Source organism: Callorhinchus milii, unplaced genomic scaffold (assembly GCF_018977255.1).
Source record: "Callorhinchus milii isolate IMCB2004 unplaced genomic scaffold, IMCB_Cmil_1.0 Scaffold3, whole genome shotgun sequence".
NCBI lineage: Eukaryota > Metazoa > Chordata > Chondrichthyes > Chimaeriformes > Callorhinchidae > Callorhinchus > Callorhinchus milii.
In genome coordinates, this window is record NW_024704744.1 from 10,532,452 (window position 1) to 10,549,149 (window position 16,698).

Here is a 16,698-nt window from a genome sequence, read left to right on the forward strand (position 1 = left end):
GGTTGCATCTTGTTCGAATCTGCATCCACTCTGAATTGGCTGGTCTCAGCTGGGGTCGCATGGGGCTATGGTCTTGCCAGGATTAGGGAAAGAAAACCAGCCGGAGTTCCTGCTCCAGGTCCCTCCATAGCATCCTCTAATGGTTGTGCCAGATGAGAAAAAGTCAGGCTCAGCTGTGATGTCCTCCAAAGTACAGTGGTCTGCCAACACTCAATGCCAAGACTCGCACATGAACTGTGGCCACTTGGGCAGGGGATCAGAGGGGGCCAGTGCTCATGGAATTGTATTTCCAACGAGCAGACCAGACTAGTAATAGAGCAACGTATGCCAAAGGAAGAAGAAAATGACTGGACACAATAAATGTACATAAAGGAAATAGAAATAAGCCTTACCTTGCTTTCTCAGGTATTCCTTCTTCTGGAAGTCAGCTTCTGCCAGTGCAGCCTTGAAAGCTACAAATAACAAGCAGTCACAACACTTCAGACAGGATTTCCATGTAACTCATAGTTTTGTCAGACGCGAATCAACAACAACAGCAACTTGCACTTATATAGCACCCGCCACACAGGGTAGTGTCTCAGAGCGCATAACAGTAGTGGAGCCTGACTCCGAGCCAGGGGGAGTAGGGAGGTGGCTGTAAGCACGGTCGAAGAGGAAGGTTTTCAGGCGGGACTTGAAAAAGGGGAGAGAGAGGGCAAAGCGGAGGGATTGAGGATGTGTGTTCCACAGTTTGGGGGCATAGTGCTGAAAGTGCAACTTCCGATGGTGGGGTGGAGGGTTAGATGGACAAGTAGGAGGACGATGCCAGTCGAACAGAGGTGGTGGTTTGGGGAGTGAAGAGGTCGGAGAGGTAGAGAGGTGTCAGAGAGTGAAGGAATTTGAACACGATAGAGAGGATTTTGAAGTCGATCCATTCAGTGATGGGGAGCCAGTGGAGCCTGGCCATAACTGGTGAGATGTGGGCACGGAGTTTGGTCCAGGTCAGTATGCGAGCGGCAGAGTTCTGAAAGAGCTGGATCTTTTGAATAGTGGAGCTGGGGAAATCGGTGAGGAGTCCATTTGAGTAATCAAAGTGGGAGGTGACAAATGCATGCACAAGGGTTTCGGATGCATTTGAGGTAAGGTACAGTTGGAAATGGGCAATGTGGCGGAGGTGGAAGAAGTCGATCATGGTCAGGGATCGGATGTGGGAGAGGAAGAACAGCTGGGGGTCGAATTGGATGCCTAGATTGCAAACTGGTTTGGTGAGTCTGTGGCAATCGTGAAGTGAATGAGTAGTGATATTGAAGTGGAAGCAGACTTACTCTCCCCAATGAGGACCAGCGAGGATTGGTTCTTGGCTTTCCCATCCTGGATTTGAACAGTGTAAGTCCCTTCACTCTTACTTGTGAATTCCTCCATAACCATCTCAATCACACCAGTGGATTTATCAAATCCAATCTTATGCTCCTGTGAAGAACATTTCTCAAATGTACAGTGTTTCCTTTCATTTTATTTGCTCTTTCATCCTTTTCTTTTAAGTGAAAGAGGGCATTTCATGGATTGTGCTACTCATTTCAACCTCCAAAGGATAAAGGATCAGGATTCACACCCAGAAAGTGCTGGACCCACTGAGCTATCTGGGATATTTCCAATTGATGCACATAAGAAACAAAACAGGCAGTTGGATTACTTTTAAAGTGTATTGGTTAGTCTAGGCAAATGGAACTGCTGTAGCATCACGCAAACAGCAATGAACAATTGATCCAATCCAGTGATGGCCAACCTGTGACCCGCGGGCCGGATGTGGTTTGTCAAACATTCGCACCAGTCCAGGTGAGTCCGTTCCAAATCAATGCTTTGTTTCCAGTAGCTAACAAGTGGTGTTTCCCATAAACTAAGAAATATTCAATCAATAAATGTATTTGATTGTTCGACCAAAATGGTTGACCACCCACCACTGATCTATTCTATGGGCACAATATGCAGAAGAAATAATAAGGGGTACAGGTGGGGAAAGAGCAAGGAATTGAGTTTCGGATGGATGGTTTATAGGAAGCGCAAGAAAAGGGGCTAAGTGTCTTCCTATTGTGTCATACATTTCTATGGTATTAATCTGTGTTTCGGTGAATTTAGTTGAAGGAGAAATGTTGGCCAGGGCACCAGTGAGCTCCCTTCTCTTCTAAACAGTGCTCTTTAATATCCAACTGCAGCACTGGAATGGACAAACTAGATCTCAGTATTCTATCTGTAGAACAGTATCTCAGTGCTGGACTGCATCTCACATTTGATCCATGTGGTATTCCTGTTTCACTTTCATAGAACATTTTCCGCATAAAAAAAATTATAAACTCTATAGCGCAAATCCAAATTCCTTTGAGTTTATCAGCACAACGGGATTTAATCCTCTTAGTTTCAGTTAACTGTGCTTATCAATTAGTAATTACCGTAGTGTCTGTCATCTGCATGTCATTAACAATAAAACTGCAGGTGGCTTCAGATGACACCCCCTCAACCTGCAGCCAAAAGCGAACTTGACCTCGTTCAAAAACTTCATAAGATAATTCACATTTTAATGGAATTGCTGTGAGAAAAGAAAGAAAAGTAATTTTATATTGCAGCCAAAACTTTTGTGATTGATATATATATATATATAAACAAAGCCCTTATTCACTTGTATTCAACAAAGAAAAAATCACTTAAAAGTGTCAATGAATTTCTGTTCTAATTTATTAAAATCCTTACAAATTAAAACCACTTTTACAAAGAAATTTATTCTGAAAAGAAAACATTTGTAAGGCTTTGGGTAAGAGTGGGGAAGTGGGACTAGTTGGATGGTTCTTTCAAAGAGCCAGCATGGGTACGATGGGCCGAATGGCCTCGTTCTGTGCTGTAAGATTCTATGATTCTATGAAGCAATTTCATCAGTGACATTTGGTGTTGAAAATGGGATGCTGCCTGTGTACGAGTGGAAACACACACGTGAAAATAAATCCTAACCAATGTGTTTTCAAACAGGAAAAACAAATTATTTTCCATTTATACTTGTCATTCCTAATCCGCATTCCTTATCTATGTCATGCACATTTTTCCCAGTTAAAATACTTTTGCCTCCAGTGGTATAGAATCTCTTCATAATAATAAAATAATGGTAACTCTGAAGCTACGTTTTCATGGCTCTTTGTCAGCTTTAGCTTCCAAGTTTTGTTGAATTAAATAATAATAATCCTTACATTTGATATAGTGTCTTTCAAGCCAGGAGAGTGTCCCAAAGCTCTTTGCTGGATATACTGTAAAGTGCAGTGACTGTGTGTTTTGTGGGCAAATGCAGCAGCCCAATTTGCAATGTCCCACAAACCATTATGGAGTAAATGATTAATTTTATTTGGGGAGGTTGATGGCCAGAGCGCAGGAAGAATTTTACTTCGCTTTATAAACTGTGCCAAAGGACAGTACCTCCAACAATACACCACCACCTCAGCACTGCATTGCAACAACAACAACAAGATTTCATTTATAGAGCGCCTTTCATGTCAGGAGGACGTCCCAAGGCGCTGGACAGTTGGGTCGGGTCCCGAGCAGGGGGGAAATGGTCAGGGTGAGGGGAGGGAGCGAGGAGGGGGGAAATGGTCAGGGTGAGGGGAGGGAAGGGAGGCAGCGAGGAGGGGGTAGAGAGTCGAGAGGGGAGCCAAAGGCATGGTTGAAGAGAAAGGTCTTGAGACCGGCCTTGAAGGAGGAAAGGGAGGAAGCAAGGCCAAGGCACTGGGGGATGGAGATCCAGAGCCTAGGGGCTGAGAGGCTGAAAGCCCGGCCACCGATAGTAGGGCGGTTGGGGCGGGGGATGTGGAGCAGACCGGAGCCAGAGGAATGGAGAGTATGGGCAGGTAAGTAGGGGGATAGTAGGTCAGAGAGTTAGGAGGGAGCAAGGCTGTGAATCGCCTTGTAGGTGAGGATGAGGATCTTGAATTCAATCTTCTGGGGGATGGGAAGCCAGTGGAGGCGAGCGAGGGTGGAAGTGATGTGGTCGCGAAGCCTGGTGCGGGATAGTACACGAGCTGCAGAGTTCTGTAAGTGTCTGTAAGTGTAATTGCAGTGTCATCTTAGAAGGTATGAGTTCAAGTCCCAAAGTGGGGCTTGAACCAACAACTTTTTGACTCAGATATACAACAAACAAGACCCTTGGTGAAAATAATAGCTGATAAATGGTAGCAATTGAAAGCAGTCTGTGATTTACAGAAGCTGTGCCAGGTACCAAGGGATGGTAGGTGGGCGGTGTTGGGGAAGTAACCATAGACACACAGTCAAAGAGTTAGGTTTTTAGGCAGTTTTTTGAAGACACATTGAGAAGGGGCAAGGCTGGAGGGATAGAGGGAGGGAGGGAAGTTAAAGATGAAAAAGGAAATCTGCAAAACCTATCTCTGTATTTCACTCAAGGTCAATTTTTCTAGAGATGAAGCTGAGACCAGCATCTAAGACAGCTCCACTACTCCCAACAATGCTATTTTGTTCAAATTATTTTAAGATGCTCGAAATGTACCAGGAAAGTAATGTTCCCGTCACTCAGCCTGCCACTCAGTCCAAATTGTCAGCCTCCCAGGGCCTTACATCACCATATCTATAGCTCAGTGGTTAGAGCACTCGCTTTGCAAGCGAGAGACCTGAGTTCAATTCCAGGCAGGTCAGGGCGAAACCTTGGGCAAGTTTCCTTACTCCACACGCCTAATAATAATCCCTCCAAAACCAAAAACAACAATAAAATTGGTCATTTTTAATCTACGACTGTTTGTGGGAGATTGCTGTGCGCAATTGGCTGCCGCGTTCGCCCACAAATATACAGTCAATTCACTTTACAGTGTGTTCTGTGAAGCGCTTTGGGATGTCCTCCCGACGTGAAAAGCGCTATATCAAATGCAAGGATTATTATTATTATCTAATGGATGGAGGACTCTTGTTGCTATTCACTCTTGTTGCTATTTGTGGGCATTTCACTTTACAGTATATTCAATTCACTTTACAGTATATTCTGTAAAGCATTTTGAGACGTCTAGAAGACGTGAAAAGCGCTATATCAAATGCAAGGATTATTATTATTATTATTATTATTCACATTCTTACTCTCATTCTCCATCATTCAGGATGCTATGTAATCTGGAAAAGTCTGATTTAAGCACTGAAACAGCACAATCAAATAAATACGCCAACATTTCAACAGTTATTTTTACCATAAATTAGCAATAAAAGCTCATTTGTACTCACTTGGGTGTCTTATCTCATGACGCAATGCCAGCAAACGTTCCATTTCTGAAAACAGAAAAGGCAACAGTCTTTATCATGTGATGACACTCCCCGCGGTATATAGATAGCACAGTCAGCATGAAACCATTTGAATTGAGTGAAGAACTATTACTACCTTCTGCTGCCAAAACGTAGCTGGAAGAGATACCGTCAGTGTCTGTTACCATCACCGAGTAAGTTCCCAGATCCTCCATGTCAGGGTGTGTAAACACCAGCCTGGAACTAACAGCACATTGTTCTTTTTATTAAAAAGTGAGATTCTCCAGGTTATTAGAATATCAGCAAACAGTTGCCTCAACTTTTAATATTCTTAAACTTTTTCATCAAAGGAAAATATGCCTACAGATTCTCATTGTCCATTTTCAGCCATGTCACTTGTTTGGTTAACGAAGGAGTAATACCATAATATATTTTGCTTTTGCTGTAGTGGATTTACGGTAGAGTATCATTATCTAAAGGATGGCATCTCTGACAATGCAGCACTGCCTTAGTATTGGCTTGGAGCATGAACCTAGAGGCAATAAGCTCAAAGTACCGATGTGAGGCTAAAGCCCACCACCTTCTGAATCAGAGGTGAGAGCATTTCATTTGACATAGTGTCTTACCACACTGTCGAGACAGACATTCAAGGTGCTTCAGAGGACTTTATGCCCCTACCCTTTGGAATTCTTTCCCCTACCCCTGCACCTCACCCCTCAACATCTGACTCTAAATTCCTACCTTTTTGGCAACACCTACAGTCCCACCTCCACCCTGCCTCCCTTGCTCATCACCTGACACTGACCCTGTGAAATGCTGTGAAACATAATTCTATGTGAAGCAGCTATAAAAATGTAAGTTATTGTCGTCTCAAACAACACAATAGGATTTACATTTATATAGCATTTCTCAAGTCAAGAGGACAAGTCAAAGCCTCAGTCCAGTGTCCTGAACCTCAACTTTGGGCTTCAACTACATTTCTCATTTTAAAGTAAGATGTACACCAAATATTGTATTCTGAAGGTCTGTCCACTCCAGGCTCAATGAAGCCAAAATGCAACCTGTGTAGCACGTGGAGGGGGCAATGTAACACTTACTTAGATGCTTGAAGTGAACATAACATAAACGAAACCACAGAATTAGTATTATACCACTTACTTGTTGTCTTTCGTTTCAATGCCCAGTTTGGAGAATTCAGTGATTTTCTCGTAGGATTTGCTCCAGGCAAACTGGGACGCAGCTGACATGTCCTGGCACTCAAACTTCAAGTAGATGTTGCCTTCTTCATCAACTCCGGCAGCAATTTCCTTTGTTCCTGAAATAACCACAACATCATTATTATTACTGAGGTCAAAATTGTGGTGTTCCTAAATACATTATATTCCTTATCAAAAGAATGATGTTAAAACATGTTCTAAAATACTACCCCCACAGTCTGGTTGGATTTCAGCGAGACCTATTTTACGACTTGAGAGCCCTTAAAACCTCTCATAGCTTAAAGGGGTTTGGAGATAATGATAATAATCCTGCATTTGATATAGAGCCCAATCACATCGTTGAGATGTCTCAAAGCGCTCTAAAAAATTTACTGTAAAGTGGATTGACTATGTATTTTTGTAGACACAGCAGTGTCCCACATACAGTCGTGGTTTGAGCGACTAAATTATTGTTATTTTTATTGATTTTTTTTTAGATAGAGCAGGGCTGTGGGATTGAGAGTATAGATTGCCCTGTGAGCCAGCACAGAATAAATGAGTGTAATGGCTTCCTTCTGCGTTGTAAATTTATATGATTCTATGAACTGACTCCAGGTTTATTCATGACATACTGCCCAAGCTCAAATTGCTTTGGTTCAATATCCCCTGAATAAGATCAGAAAGGTCCCTTTTGGCACTGAAAAACTACCAACTGAGCATGAGTCCAAGTCAATTAGGGTTTTTAAGTCAGCCTTTGGCATGACTTTTATTCTGAAATAAGTGAGGTGGGGGTTATTTTAATGATATTTTTTAAATAAGGAATGGAATGTTTTCAGGAAACCCACAATTTTGATCCCTGTATTGCAAACATCATTATAAAAAATCTTATAATAATAATCCTTGCAGTTGATAAACTATAATGTCAAAACACTTCAAAGAACTTCACATGTAATTATTAAGTGTGGAGTCTGTACAAATTCAGCAGCTACTTTTACACACAGAAGATAATAATAATAAAAATGATAATAATAATCCTTGCATTTGATATAGCGCTTTTCATATCTTCTAGACGTCTCAAAGTGCTTCAGAGAATATGCTGTAAATTGAATTGACTGAAAAATTTGTGGGAGAAACACTGCAGCCAATTGCACAGAGCAGTGTCCCACAAACAGTCATAAATGACCAATTTATTCTTTTTTTGTTTTGGAGGGATTATTATTAGATGGCAAGTACAACAACATTGCAGGTCCTATTTAAAACAATTCAGGCTCCTTTAGATCCACAAAAGATCACAAAATGAATGACATATCTTAGCTGGAAAACTGTTGGCCAGCTTTGAGCTTCATAACAGAAGCTGAATAAATTATTCTTCACAATGGGTTCAAATTTGAAGTATTCATAAACAAATGTTATTAATAATAATAATGGAGTCCTGTAGCTCAGTGGTTAGAGCACTTGATTTGCAAGCGAGATACCTGGGTTCAATTCCCAGCAGGGTGAAAACTTGGGCAAGTTTCTTTACTCCACACGCCTGTTGATAATTCCTCAAGAAAAAATAAAGCAATAATAAATTGGTCACTTCAAACCACGACAGTTTGTGGGACACTGCTGTGCACAGCTGGCTGCTGCATTTCGCTCACAAATATACAGTTAATTCACTTTACAGTCTATTCTGTGAAGCGCTTTGAGACATCTAAAAGATGTGAAAAGCGCTATATTAAATTATTATTATTATAATCCTCACATTTGTTAAAGCACCTTTCAGGTCGAAAGGACATCTCAAAAAGCTTCACAGGATATACTGTAAAGTGAAGTGAGGGTTTGTTTTGTGGGTGAACATGACTTCTGTTTGCCATAATTGCCATCATTTTAAATTATCTAATGGCGACATCTGAAATCTTTCATCACAAATTGTGATGAAAGGGCTGAGAGCAAAACAGGCCCAGGGAAACTGATGCACAATATAAAGTGCTTGTGGGTGCGTCAGTGAGGTCCGCAGAAAGTGAATGTAAAGTTTGCAAATGTGAATTACCTGGTATGAATTGCACAACAATGGGCTCAGAGGGTTCGGAAGCCTTGCCTGGACCAGCTGCATTCACTGCACGAACTTTAAAGATGTAGGTCTTTCCTTCTTCTAACTCAGTAACCTGTGCAGGTGATGTACAAGAACAACAACAAAAAAGATTGTATTTATATAGAGCCCTTCGTGCGGGTTAGTATCTCAGAGCGCTTAACACTGGTGGAGCTTGACCCCGAGCCTGGAGAAGAGGTTGGCGACTGTAGGCACAGTCAAACAGGAAGATCTTTAGATGTGATCTGAAGGCAGCTTAAAGAGCACCTTTAAGAGCCTATCAACTATTAACAGGCAGGGATATGTTCTGAAATGTCAATATAATAATTCTTTCATTTGATAAAGTGCTGTATCGCATCGTCGAAACACTTCATGGGAATTACTGTGAAGTGTAGTGACTGACTGTGCATTTTTAGGTGAGTGCGGCAGTCAATTTTTGTACAGCAATAACCTACAAACAGCCATGATGTGAATGATAAATTTTATCTGGAGGATCATTGGTGTGGACATTGAGAGAAACTCTTTTCTCTTTCCTTTCATCATGAGATCTTTAACATCTATCTGTATAGGGAGACAGAACCTTTTATTTGAAGAGCAGCACCTCTGACAATGCACACTGTACTGGAGCTCAAAATCCTGACATGGAACTTGACCCTACTACCTTTTGACTCAGAAGTGAGAGTGCTACCAATGGAGCCAGGCTGACACTGGTCTACCATTGCTGAGGGTCTTTAAAATGCACCAGTTCCTTTAAAATAGTGTATAAAATCACTTAAGATAGAAAGGCTATTCTCCAATTTTCAACTGGAGCGAGAAGAAACAGCACATGTGGTAGAATGGTATAACACCAGTAGTCTTACACCACATCTAACACCGAACCTAACTGAAGACTATCTCAGAGGCCAAATATCAAGGGTAGGTTGCTCTGAAAATATTAAAAATTTTATTTAAAAAATGTAAGTGTGAATAGCTTCCCCTAATTGTGCAGCCAAGAACGGTTTATAATAAAATAATAATAATCGTTGCATTTATATAGCGCCTTCCACATTATGAGGATATCTCAAAGCGCTTCACAGGATATACTGCAAAGTGTAGTGACTCTATATTTTGTAGGCAAATATGGTAGCACTCAAACAACTATGAAGTGAATGACCAAATTGGAGGCCAGGACACCAGGAAAAAACCCTTCTCTTTTAAATATATTATTTTCATATTGTTACATAAATAAAATGAAGACAGGCTGTTAATTCACAAACAAGACCATTTTCATCACTAACCTTCAAGTATCGATTCGATGTTGATTTCTGATTCACCGTTCTCCATTCCTTGGAACCAGCTTCACAGATGTCCACAAAGTAACCACTGATATCACTGTTGCCGGTGTAGATCGGGGCTTTCCACAGGATCACCAGAGAATTTCTTCTTATTTCACAGAACGTCAAGTCGTAGGTAGGACCTGAAGTGCGTACAAACATTAGAAAACATTATTTCATATACCTAACCTTATTATGGGTTCACTCCTCCACACTATCTCCAATAGGGGGCATGTTGCAATAAATATTTTCTCACTTCAAAATGAAATAAAATTTGGTCTGACTATATTGTGTCTGTGTGTGTGGCGGGGGGTGGGAAGAAAGGATGAGGGGGAAGGGTTTTGGGTCAATGATTTTAATTACAGGGCAGGATTTTCAACTAAATAATACACCACAAGTCCCGAATATTACTAGATATAACAGGGTGTTCCCATGGAAATCTCTTTGCCACTGTTTTCACTCCAGCGAGCTAATTTTCCATAATTCTATCAGCCTCCCTATCACAGCATTGAACTTTTTCCAAGCACTTCATAGGATTTTATCGTAAAATGCTGTAACTGTGTATTTTTGACATCTCGCAACTGTAATTAGAGCAAAACTGTAATTACCAAATTATTGGATAATCCTGGGTGTTATAATGTAAACAAGAGGAGGCTGTCATTTACTCTTTTTATTGTGGTTTATGCCCAAAGGTGCCAAGCCAGACACAGTCAAGGAGAAGGTACTCAGTTTAATGCTCCCTCTGATGATCATTGTATCCAGCTCCATGAATGCAAATGTGCATTGGTGGGCATCGACACTCATTCCAATGTTGCCGCATCAAGGAACCGAACTAAGAGATTGCACTGAGTGCGCAGATATCACCTTTTATAGCACTGTGGGGCAATTCATCAGAATTCAGGTCATTTTGATGAAACTGCCGAGTCTTTCCATTGACACAACTGCTATAATACAAGTTGTGTAAATGTTTACCCCAAAATGTCTTAAATGGCTTCATCCATTCTCCATTGCAAAGCAGGTTCTGCATAATTGCACACACACTTACATTCCTGAGTCTATATTGTGTAAATACCTGCATTTATGAATGATGGGTTTAGTGACTAAATTGATGCTGTGTTACCTGGTTCAGGCATAGTCCACGCTTCACATTTCATGGGATGGCTGGGCTCCGAAGGGAGGCTAAGGCCAGCTATATTCATAGCACTGAGTTTAAACTCGTAGAAGGAACCTTCTGTCAGATTTTCAGCCTTTGAAAGAGTAGCAACCGAGAATCAGTTAATCTTTCTATTACCCTAGAACGCTGATTAGGTAGTGTAGTCCGATACAGGGCCGAATATTACAGAGTAGTTTTCATGTGTACACAAGGGAGCATGCAAAGACACATAAATGAATAGCTCCAGACCACTTTTGATCTATGAACGGAAAATTAAGTATACAACAAGAAAAGGACTTTTTTTCACAAGTCTTGCTAGACAACATGCTTTCATTACATCCAGGCTTGCCTATGCTAACTTCTTGCTTGCCAAACTTCCCAACTCTTCCCTCCACAAGATCCAGATTATTCAGAACTCCGCAGCTCGTGTCCCCTCCCGCACGAAACTCTGTGAGCCAATCACTCCCATCCTCGTCAGTCTTCACTGGCTCCCCATCCCCCAGACGATCGAGTTCAAGAATTCTCATCCTCATTTTTAAAGCTCTCCATGGTTGTGCTTCTGCCTACCTCTGTAACCTATTAAACCATTACAACCTGTCCACTCCCTCCGCTCGACAGGAACTGGCCTGCTCCTTGTCCCTTGCCTCCTGCCCATTCCATCAATGGTCGAGCCTTCAACCTTTCTGTCCCCACCCACTGGAACTCCATCCTGTAGCCCCTCCACCTCGGAGAGTCCCTTGCCTCCTTCAAGGCCCATCTCAAGACTTTCCTCTTTGACCATGACTCCTACTTCCAATCCCCTTGTCCTCCACCCCGCTTGACTCCAACCCCCAGCTCGAATGCAAACACGTCCTAGCCGACATGAAAGTGATATTTGTTGCTGTTGTCTTCACAATATTTATAAAGTAGACTAAATACATTTAACAATGTGGTAATAGAGGGCTGAAGTATCCCAGGTCTACAGAGACTTGGAGAACCAGGTATGTTATGCAGAATACTAACATGCTATACTTCAGATATTGTAACATGAACTAGACAACAATTATTCAAGACTATTATTATTTTATCTGATATTTTATGTGATTTGAGGGCAGGGTTAGCTAGTCCGTGCTGGTGTGTGTTGTCCATATCAGTCTCCACCCCTCCTAATCCCCTCTCCCTCGCCTCCTCCTATATCCATCTATTCCCTTCTCCAGTGCAATGGGGGATGTCTGCACTGCACATAATTAAAATAATACGGTGTAATAGCATTTCAATGTAAATCAAGCTTATTGATATATATTTTTGTCATGCTCATAACTCTGAGAGTGTTCCTCATGTCATTAGCTAAAGTCCAAAGCACAATGATTTTATATCTTTATACAATATTCCAACTTTATGAAAACTATTTGAATTTGTAGACATGCTACATGTAGTACTAACTTTGTACACTCTGCTCGTGATTGCTTTGATGTTAGATTCATGCCAATTGATATGAGAGACTTCACGATGATCCATGTAGTAGCCAGTGACACCTGATCCACCAGTGTACCTTGGTGCCTTCCAGCCCAAGGTCATGCAGTCATTGGTGCAGTCGAGGAGGGTGATACCATATGGTGACGATGGGCTAGCTGTTGGGCACGAATGACAGGACGGAAACGATATTAACATCACATAATTTAAATAACAAATCCATGATTTGAAGATACCACCCAATAAAGATCATGGTTTTATAACAAAAAATTGGGCCTTTCCTTGGTCAGAGTTATATCACTGCCTAAAATACTGGAACAAATTGATATGTCAAACATAATAATAATTCTTATAATAATTCTTGCATTTGATATAACGTTTTATCACAGCTTTGAAACATCTCAAAGTGCTTCACGGAAGATGCTGTAAAGTGAATTGACTATATTTTGTGGGCAAAACAACAGTGCCTCACAAACAGTTGTGGAGTGGGAGACCAATTTATTATTATTTTGCTTTTTGACGGTATTATTAACCCCGGAAATGCCATCCACCAATCGACTAACAACCGGGTTCCTACTTACTGCTCGGTGAACGGAGAGGTGTGGAGTACCCCTCCATTCCAATTGAACCCCTCCAATCCGGCTTCCGCGCTGCCCACAGCACAGAAACAGCTCTGGTCAAAGTCACTAATGACATTCTAAACATTTGTGATCAGGGCTCCCTCTGCCTCCTTGTCCTCCTCGACCTCTCTGCCACCTTCAACACTGTCGACCACTCCATCCTCATATACTCAATATTCTCCGCTTTACTCAATCTTCATGGAACTGCCCTTGCCTGGTTCAATTCCTATCTCTCTCACCCTCTCCGCTTCGTTGCCTCTAACAGTTTCTCCTCCAGTCCCCGCACTGTCACATCTGGCGTTCCCCAGGGCTCTGTCCTTGGCCCTCTCCTCTTTAATATCTACATGTTCCCCCTTGAGGTCAACTTCCACATGTATGTGGATGACACCCAACTCTATCTTTCTGCCTCCACCATCAACTCCAGGACCACCTCTGTCCTGACAGACTGACTGTCGGACATCAAATCCTGGATGAGGGCAAATTTCCTACAGTTGAATGTGAACAAGACTGAGGCCCTCCTGATTGGCTCACGCCAGCGCCTCAGGAACTCAGGCTCTGGCAACATTAACCTCTATGGTTCCACATTACAACTCACCAAGCCAGTCAGGAACAAGTCAGTCTTGTTTGACCCTCAACTGTCTTTTCTCCCCCACATTCAAGCCATGACCCACTCTGCCTTCGCTCACCTCCATAACATCGCCCGACTCCGCCACTACTTCACCCCTCAGGCCACTGAAACTCTTGTTCATGCCTTCATCACCTCCAGGCTCGACTATGCAAATGCCCTGCTTGTCGGCCTTCCCAAATCCTCCCTCCACAGGCTGCAGATAATCCAGAACTCTGCAGCCTGTGTCCTCTCCCGCACCAAACTCCATGACCCCATCTCCCCCACTCTCGCCCGACTCCATTGGCTCCCTATCCTTCAGAGGATCCAGTTCAAGATCCTGGTCCTCACATACAAAGCCCTCCATGGCCTTGTCGCACCCTACCTCTGCGATCTCCTAACCCCCTACCAGCTCACCCGTTCCCTCCACTCAGCCGGCTCTGGCCTGGTCCACGTCCCCCGACCCACCCGCCTCATCATTGGCGAGAGAGCCTTCAGCCACCCTGCCCCCAACCTCTGGAATTCCATCCCCCCGTCACTCCACCTCACCTCCGCCTTAGCATCCTTCAAGTCCCGCCTCAAGACCCTCTTCTTCGACCATGCCATCAGCCACCCCCCTTCCCCTCCCCTCCCTTCCCCCACCTTGACCACAGCTCGGGTCTGAAATGTTGTACTCTGTCCAGCATCTTGGGACGTCCTCCCAACATGAAAGGCGCTATGTAATCTTGTTGTTGATGTTGAGGTAAGGAAACTTGCCCAATGTTTTGCCCTACCGGAAATCAAGCCAAGATCCTCTCACTTGCGAGGCGAGTGCTCTCATCACTAAGCTACAGGACTCCACAAGATACCCTACATATGTGACCCAGATCAGATTAAACCAACAGGAATTACTTTAGACTTGTTGTGATATAACTCGCCAAAATTAGAACCAGACATTTTAACTGCAGGTAGATTCAAGCTCCACTGTGACATAAAAGATCAGTGAAAACTAAATAGTGGCTGTTGACACTTTGAGGGTTAGGGAGTGAGCTAGAAATTGTGCCCACGTGCTGACATTAGCAGTGTGTTAGGCTTGCCGTGGGAACAATCAACATCGTGAACCAGTTCTGCAAATAATGATACTCCAGGTGTTGTTAGCTGGAAGGAAACAAAACTGTGAAGGTGTCACACCACTTCCTTCCATACCTACCATGATCGACGCCACCTCCTAAAGTGGCCACACAAAAAAAAATCAAATTACTTTAATTCAAACAAATTCAAATCTACACAGTAAGAAAATTATGGCACAAAATGAACAACAAAGTTTTGCCACTTTTTTTTGTTTGTTGACTTTAAAAGTTGAGTTAAGATAATAATAATAATAATAATAATAATAATAATAACAATAATAATAATCCTTGCATTTGAAATAGTGCTGTTCACATCTTCTAGACGTCTCAAAGCGCTTCACAGGATATACTGTAAAGTGAATTGACTGCATATTTGTGGGAGTAACGCAGCAGCGGATTGTGGACACAGCAGTGTCCCACAAACAGTCATGGATTGAAGTGACCAATATATTATTGTTTTTTTTCTTGAGGGATTATTATTAGCCGCGTGGAGTAAGGAAACTTGCCCAAGGTTTTGTCCTGCCGGGAATCGAACTCAGGTCTCTCGCTTGCCAGGCGAGTGCTCTAATCACTGAGCTACAGGACTCCATAGATGGCATTCACCAAACCATTTCGAAACTGCTGGGATCTTAAAAAGCAGTGTTTAACATTTTTTCCAAGTAAGAGAATGTTTCCTTTAATGACCCTATTGATATGAGGCAATAATTCACACATCACGTATAGACTCTGAAGTGTTTATTTTACTTCAGCCTCGTGGATTCCTGTAGCTCAGTGGTTAGAGCACTCGCTTTGCAAACGAGAGACCGGAGTTCAATTCCAGGCAGAGGGCGAAACCTTGGGCAAGTTTCCTTACTCCACACAGAGCCTAATAATAATCCCTCCAAAACCCAAAACAATAATAAATTGGTCATTTTCAATCTATGACTGTTTGTGGGACATTGCTGTGCACAATTGGCTGCCGCGTTCGCCCACAAATATACAGTCAATTCACTTTACAGTGTGTTCTGTGAAGCGCTTTGGGACATCCTCCCGACCTGAAAAGCGCTATATCAAATGCAAGGATTATTATTATTATTAACAAGCATGAGGAGCTCACACCATGCTTACAGTCAGGCATACCCTATTGAGCATGTCAAAAACCTTAAATAGTCCCAGCTTCAACCACTGTAAGAGAATGATCCCCAGACTCTATTAATATCCCCATAAATGCAGAGGCTGTTACAGACAGCAGTCTCAAAGGCATTGACGGAAAGCTCAAAAGTTGCCACGTGTCTTTTAGAGTTTGACCATTTCCAGAACGTTTGGTGGGGGGGGAAGAAAATGGGATTATTCAACTACAGCCAGAAATGGACATTGCCTGGACAGCACGTAGAGTGGAATGTAATAATTATGATACTGAATACAAAACCATATGATATTTGTATAGGGGAGGACGTGCGAAGGCACTGGACAGTAAGGGATTTGGACCCAAGAAGGGAGCTGGGGGGATAAGGGAAGGTGGGAGGGCAGAGAGGGTAACCGAAGACTTAGGGTCTTGAGACGTGCCTTTGAAGGAGTCAAAGGAGGGAGCGAGGCAAAGGGAATGTGGGATGGAGTTCCAAAGGCTGGGGGCAGAGAAGCTTAAGGCTGTACGGCCGATGGTGGGGTGGGCGGGCGGGGGACATGAGCAGGCCGGAATATGCTGAGTGGAGGGAACGGACCAGCGATCAAGAATGTCACATGTTGCATCGAAATAAGTGAAACACCAGCCAAATAAACCCACTCTTAGGAATCCAAAATGGTATATTATTAACAGAGGAAAAACAATCACACAGTAAGCAGATTGTTCTTTCTTATTGGTTATCACTGTCTCTTTCCTCTATGTCCGTATTAAATTACTTTCTGCAGGCCTTTACGTCACTCCCTAACACTCACTAACTATCACTCA

The 16,698-nt window shown here is 42.7% G+C and overlaps 1 protein-coding gene and 1 non-coding gene across 2 annotated transcripts in view; both read right to left on the bottom strand.

Moving 5' to 3' along the window:
• The window catches only part of LOC103178992 (M-protein, striated muscle), a 69,445-nt gene that overhangs the window by 13,743 nt on the left and 39,004 nt on the right, over window positions 1–16,698 (bottom strand). The window contains exons 20-29 of the mRNA XM_042333215.1: window positions 12,409–12,596; window positions 10,954–11,080; window positions 9,798–9,976; window positions 8,482–8,596; window positions 6,412–6,568; window positions 5,390–5,496; window positions 5,236–5,280; window positions 2,427–2,563; window positions 1,305–1,449; window positions 393–452 (exon numbers count right to left, since the gene is read on the bottom strand). Coding sequence (XP_042189149.1) covers window positions 393–452; window positions 1,305–1,449; window positions 2,427–2,563; window positions 5,236–5,280; window positions 5,390–5,496; window positions 6,412–6,568; window positions 8,482–8,596; window positions 9,798–9,976; window positions 10,954–11,080; window positions 12,409–12,596 — 1,260 coding nt within the window. The remainder of the gene's footprint in view (window positions 1–392; window positions 453–1,304; window positions 1,450–2,426; window positions 2,564–5,235; window positions 5,281–5,389; window positions 5,497–6,411; window positions 6,569–8,481; window positions 8,597–9,797; window positions 9,977–10,953; window positions 11,081–12,408; window positions 12,597–16,698) is intronic.
• Window positions 15,286–15,357, bottom strand: trnaa-ggc. The gene has a single exon. It is a non-coding gene; the product is annotated as a tRNA-Ala (tRNA).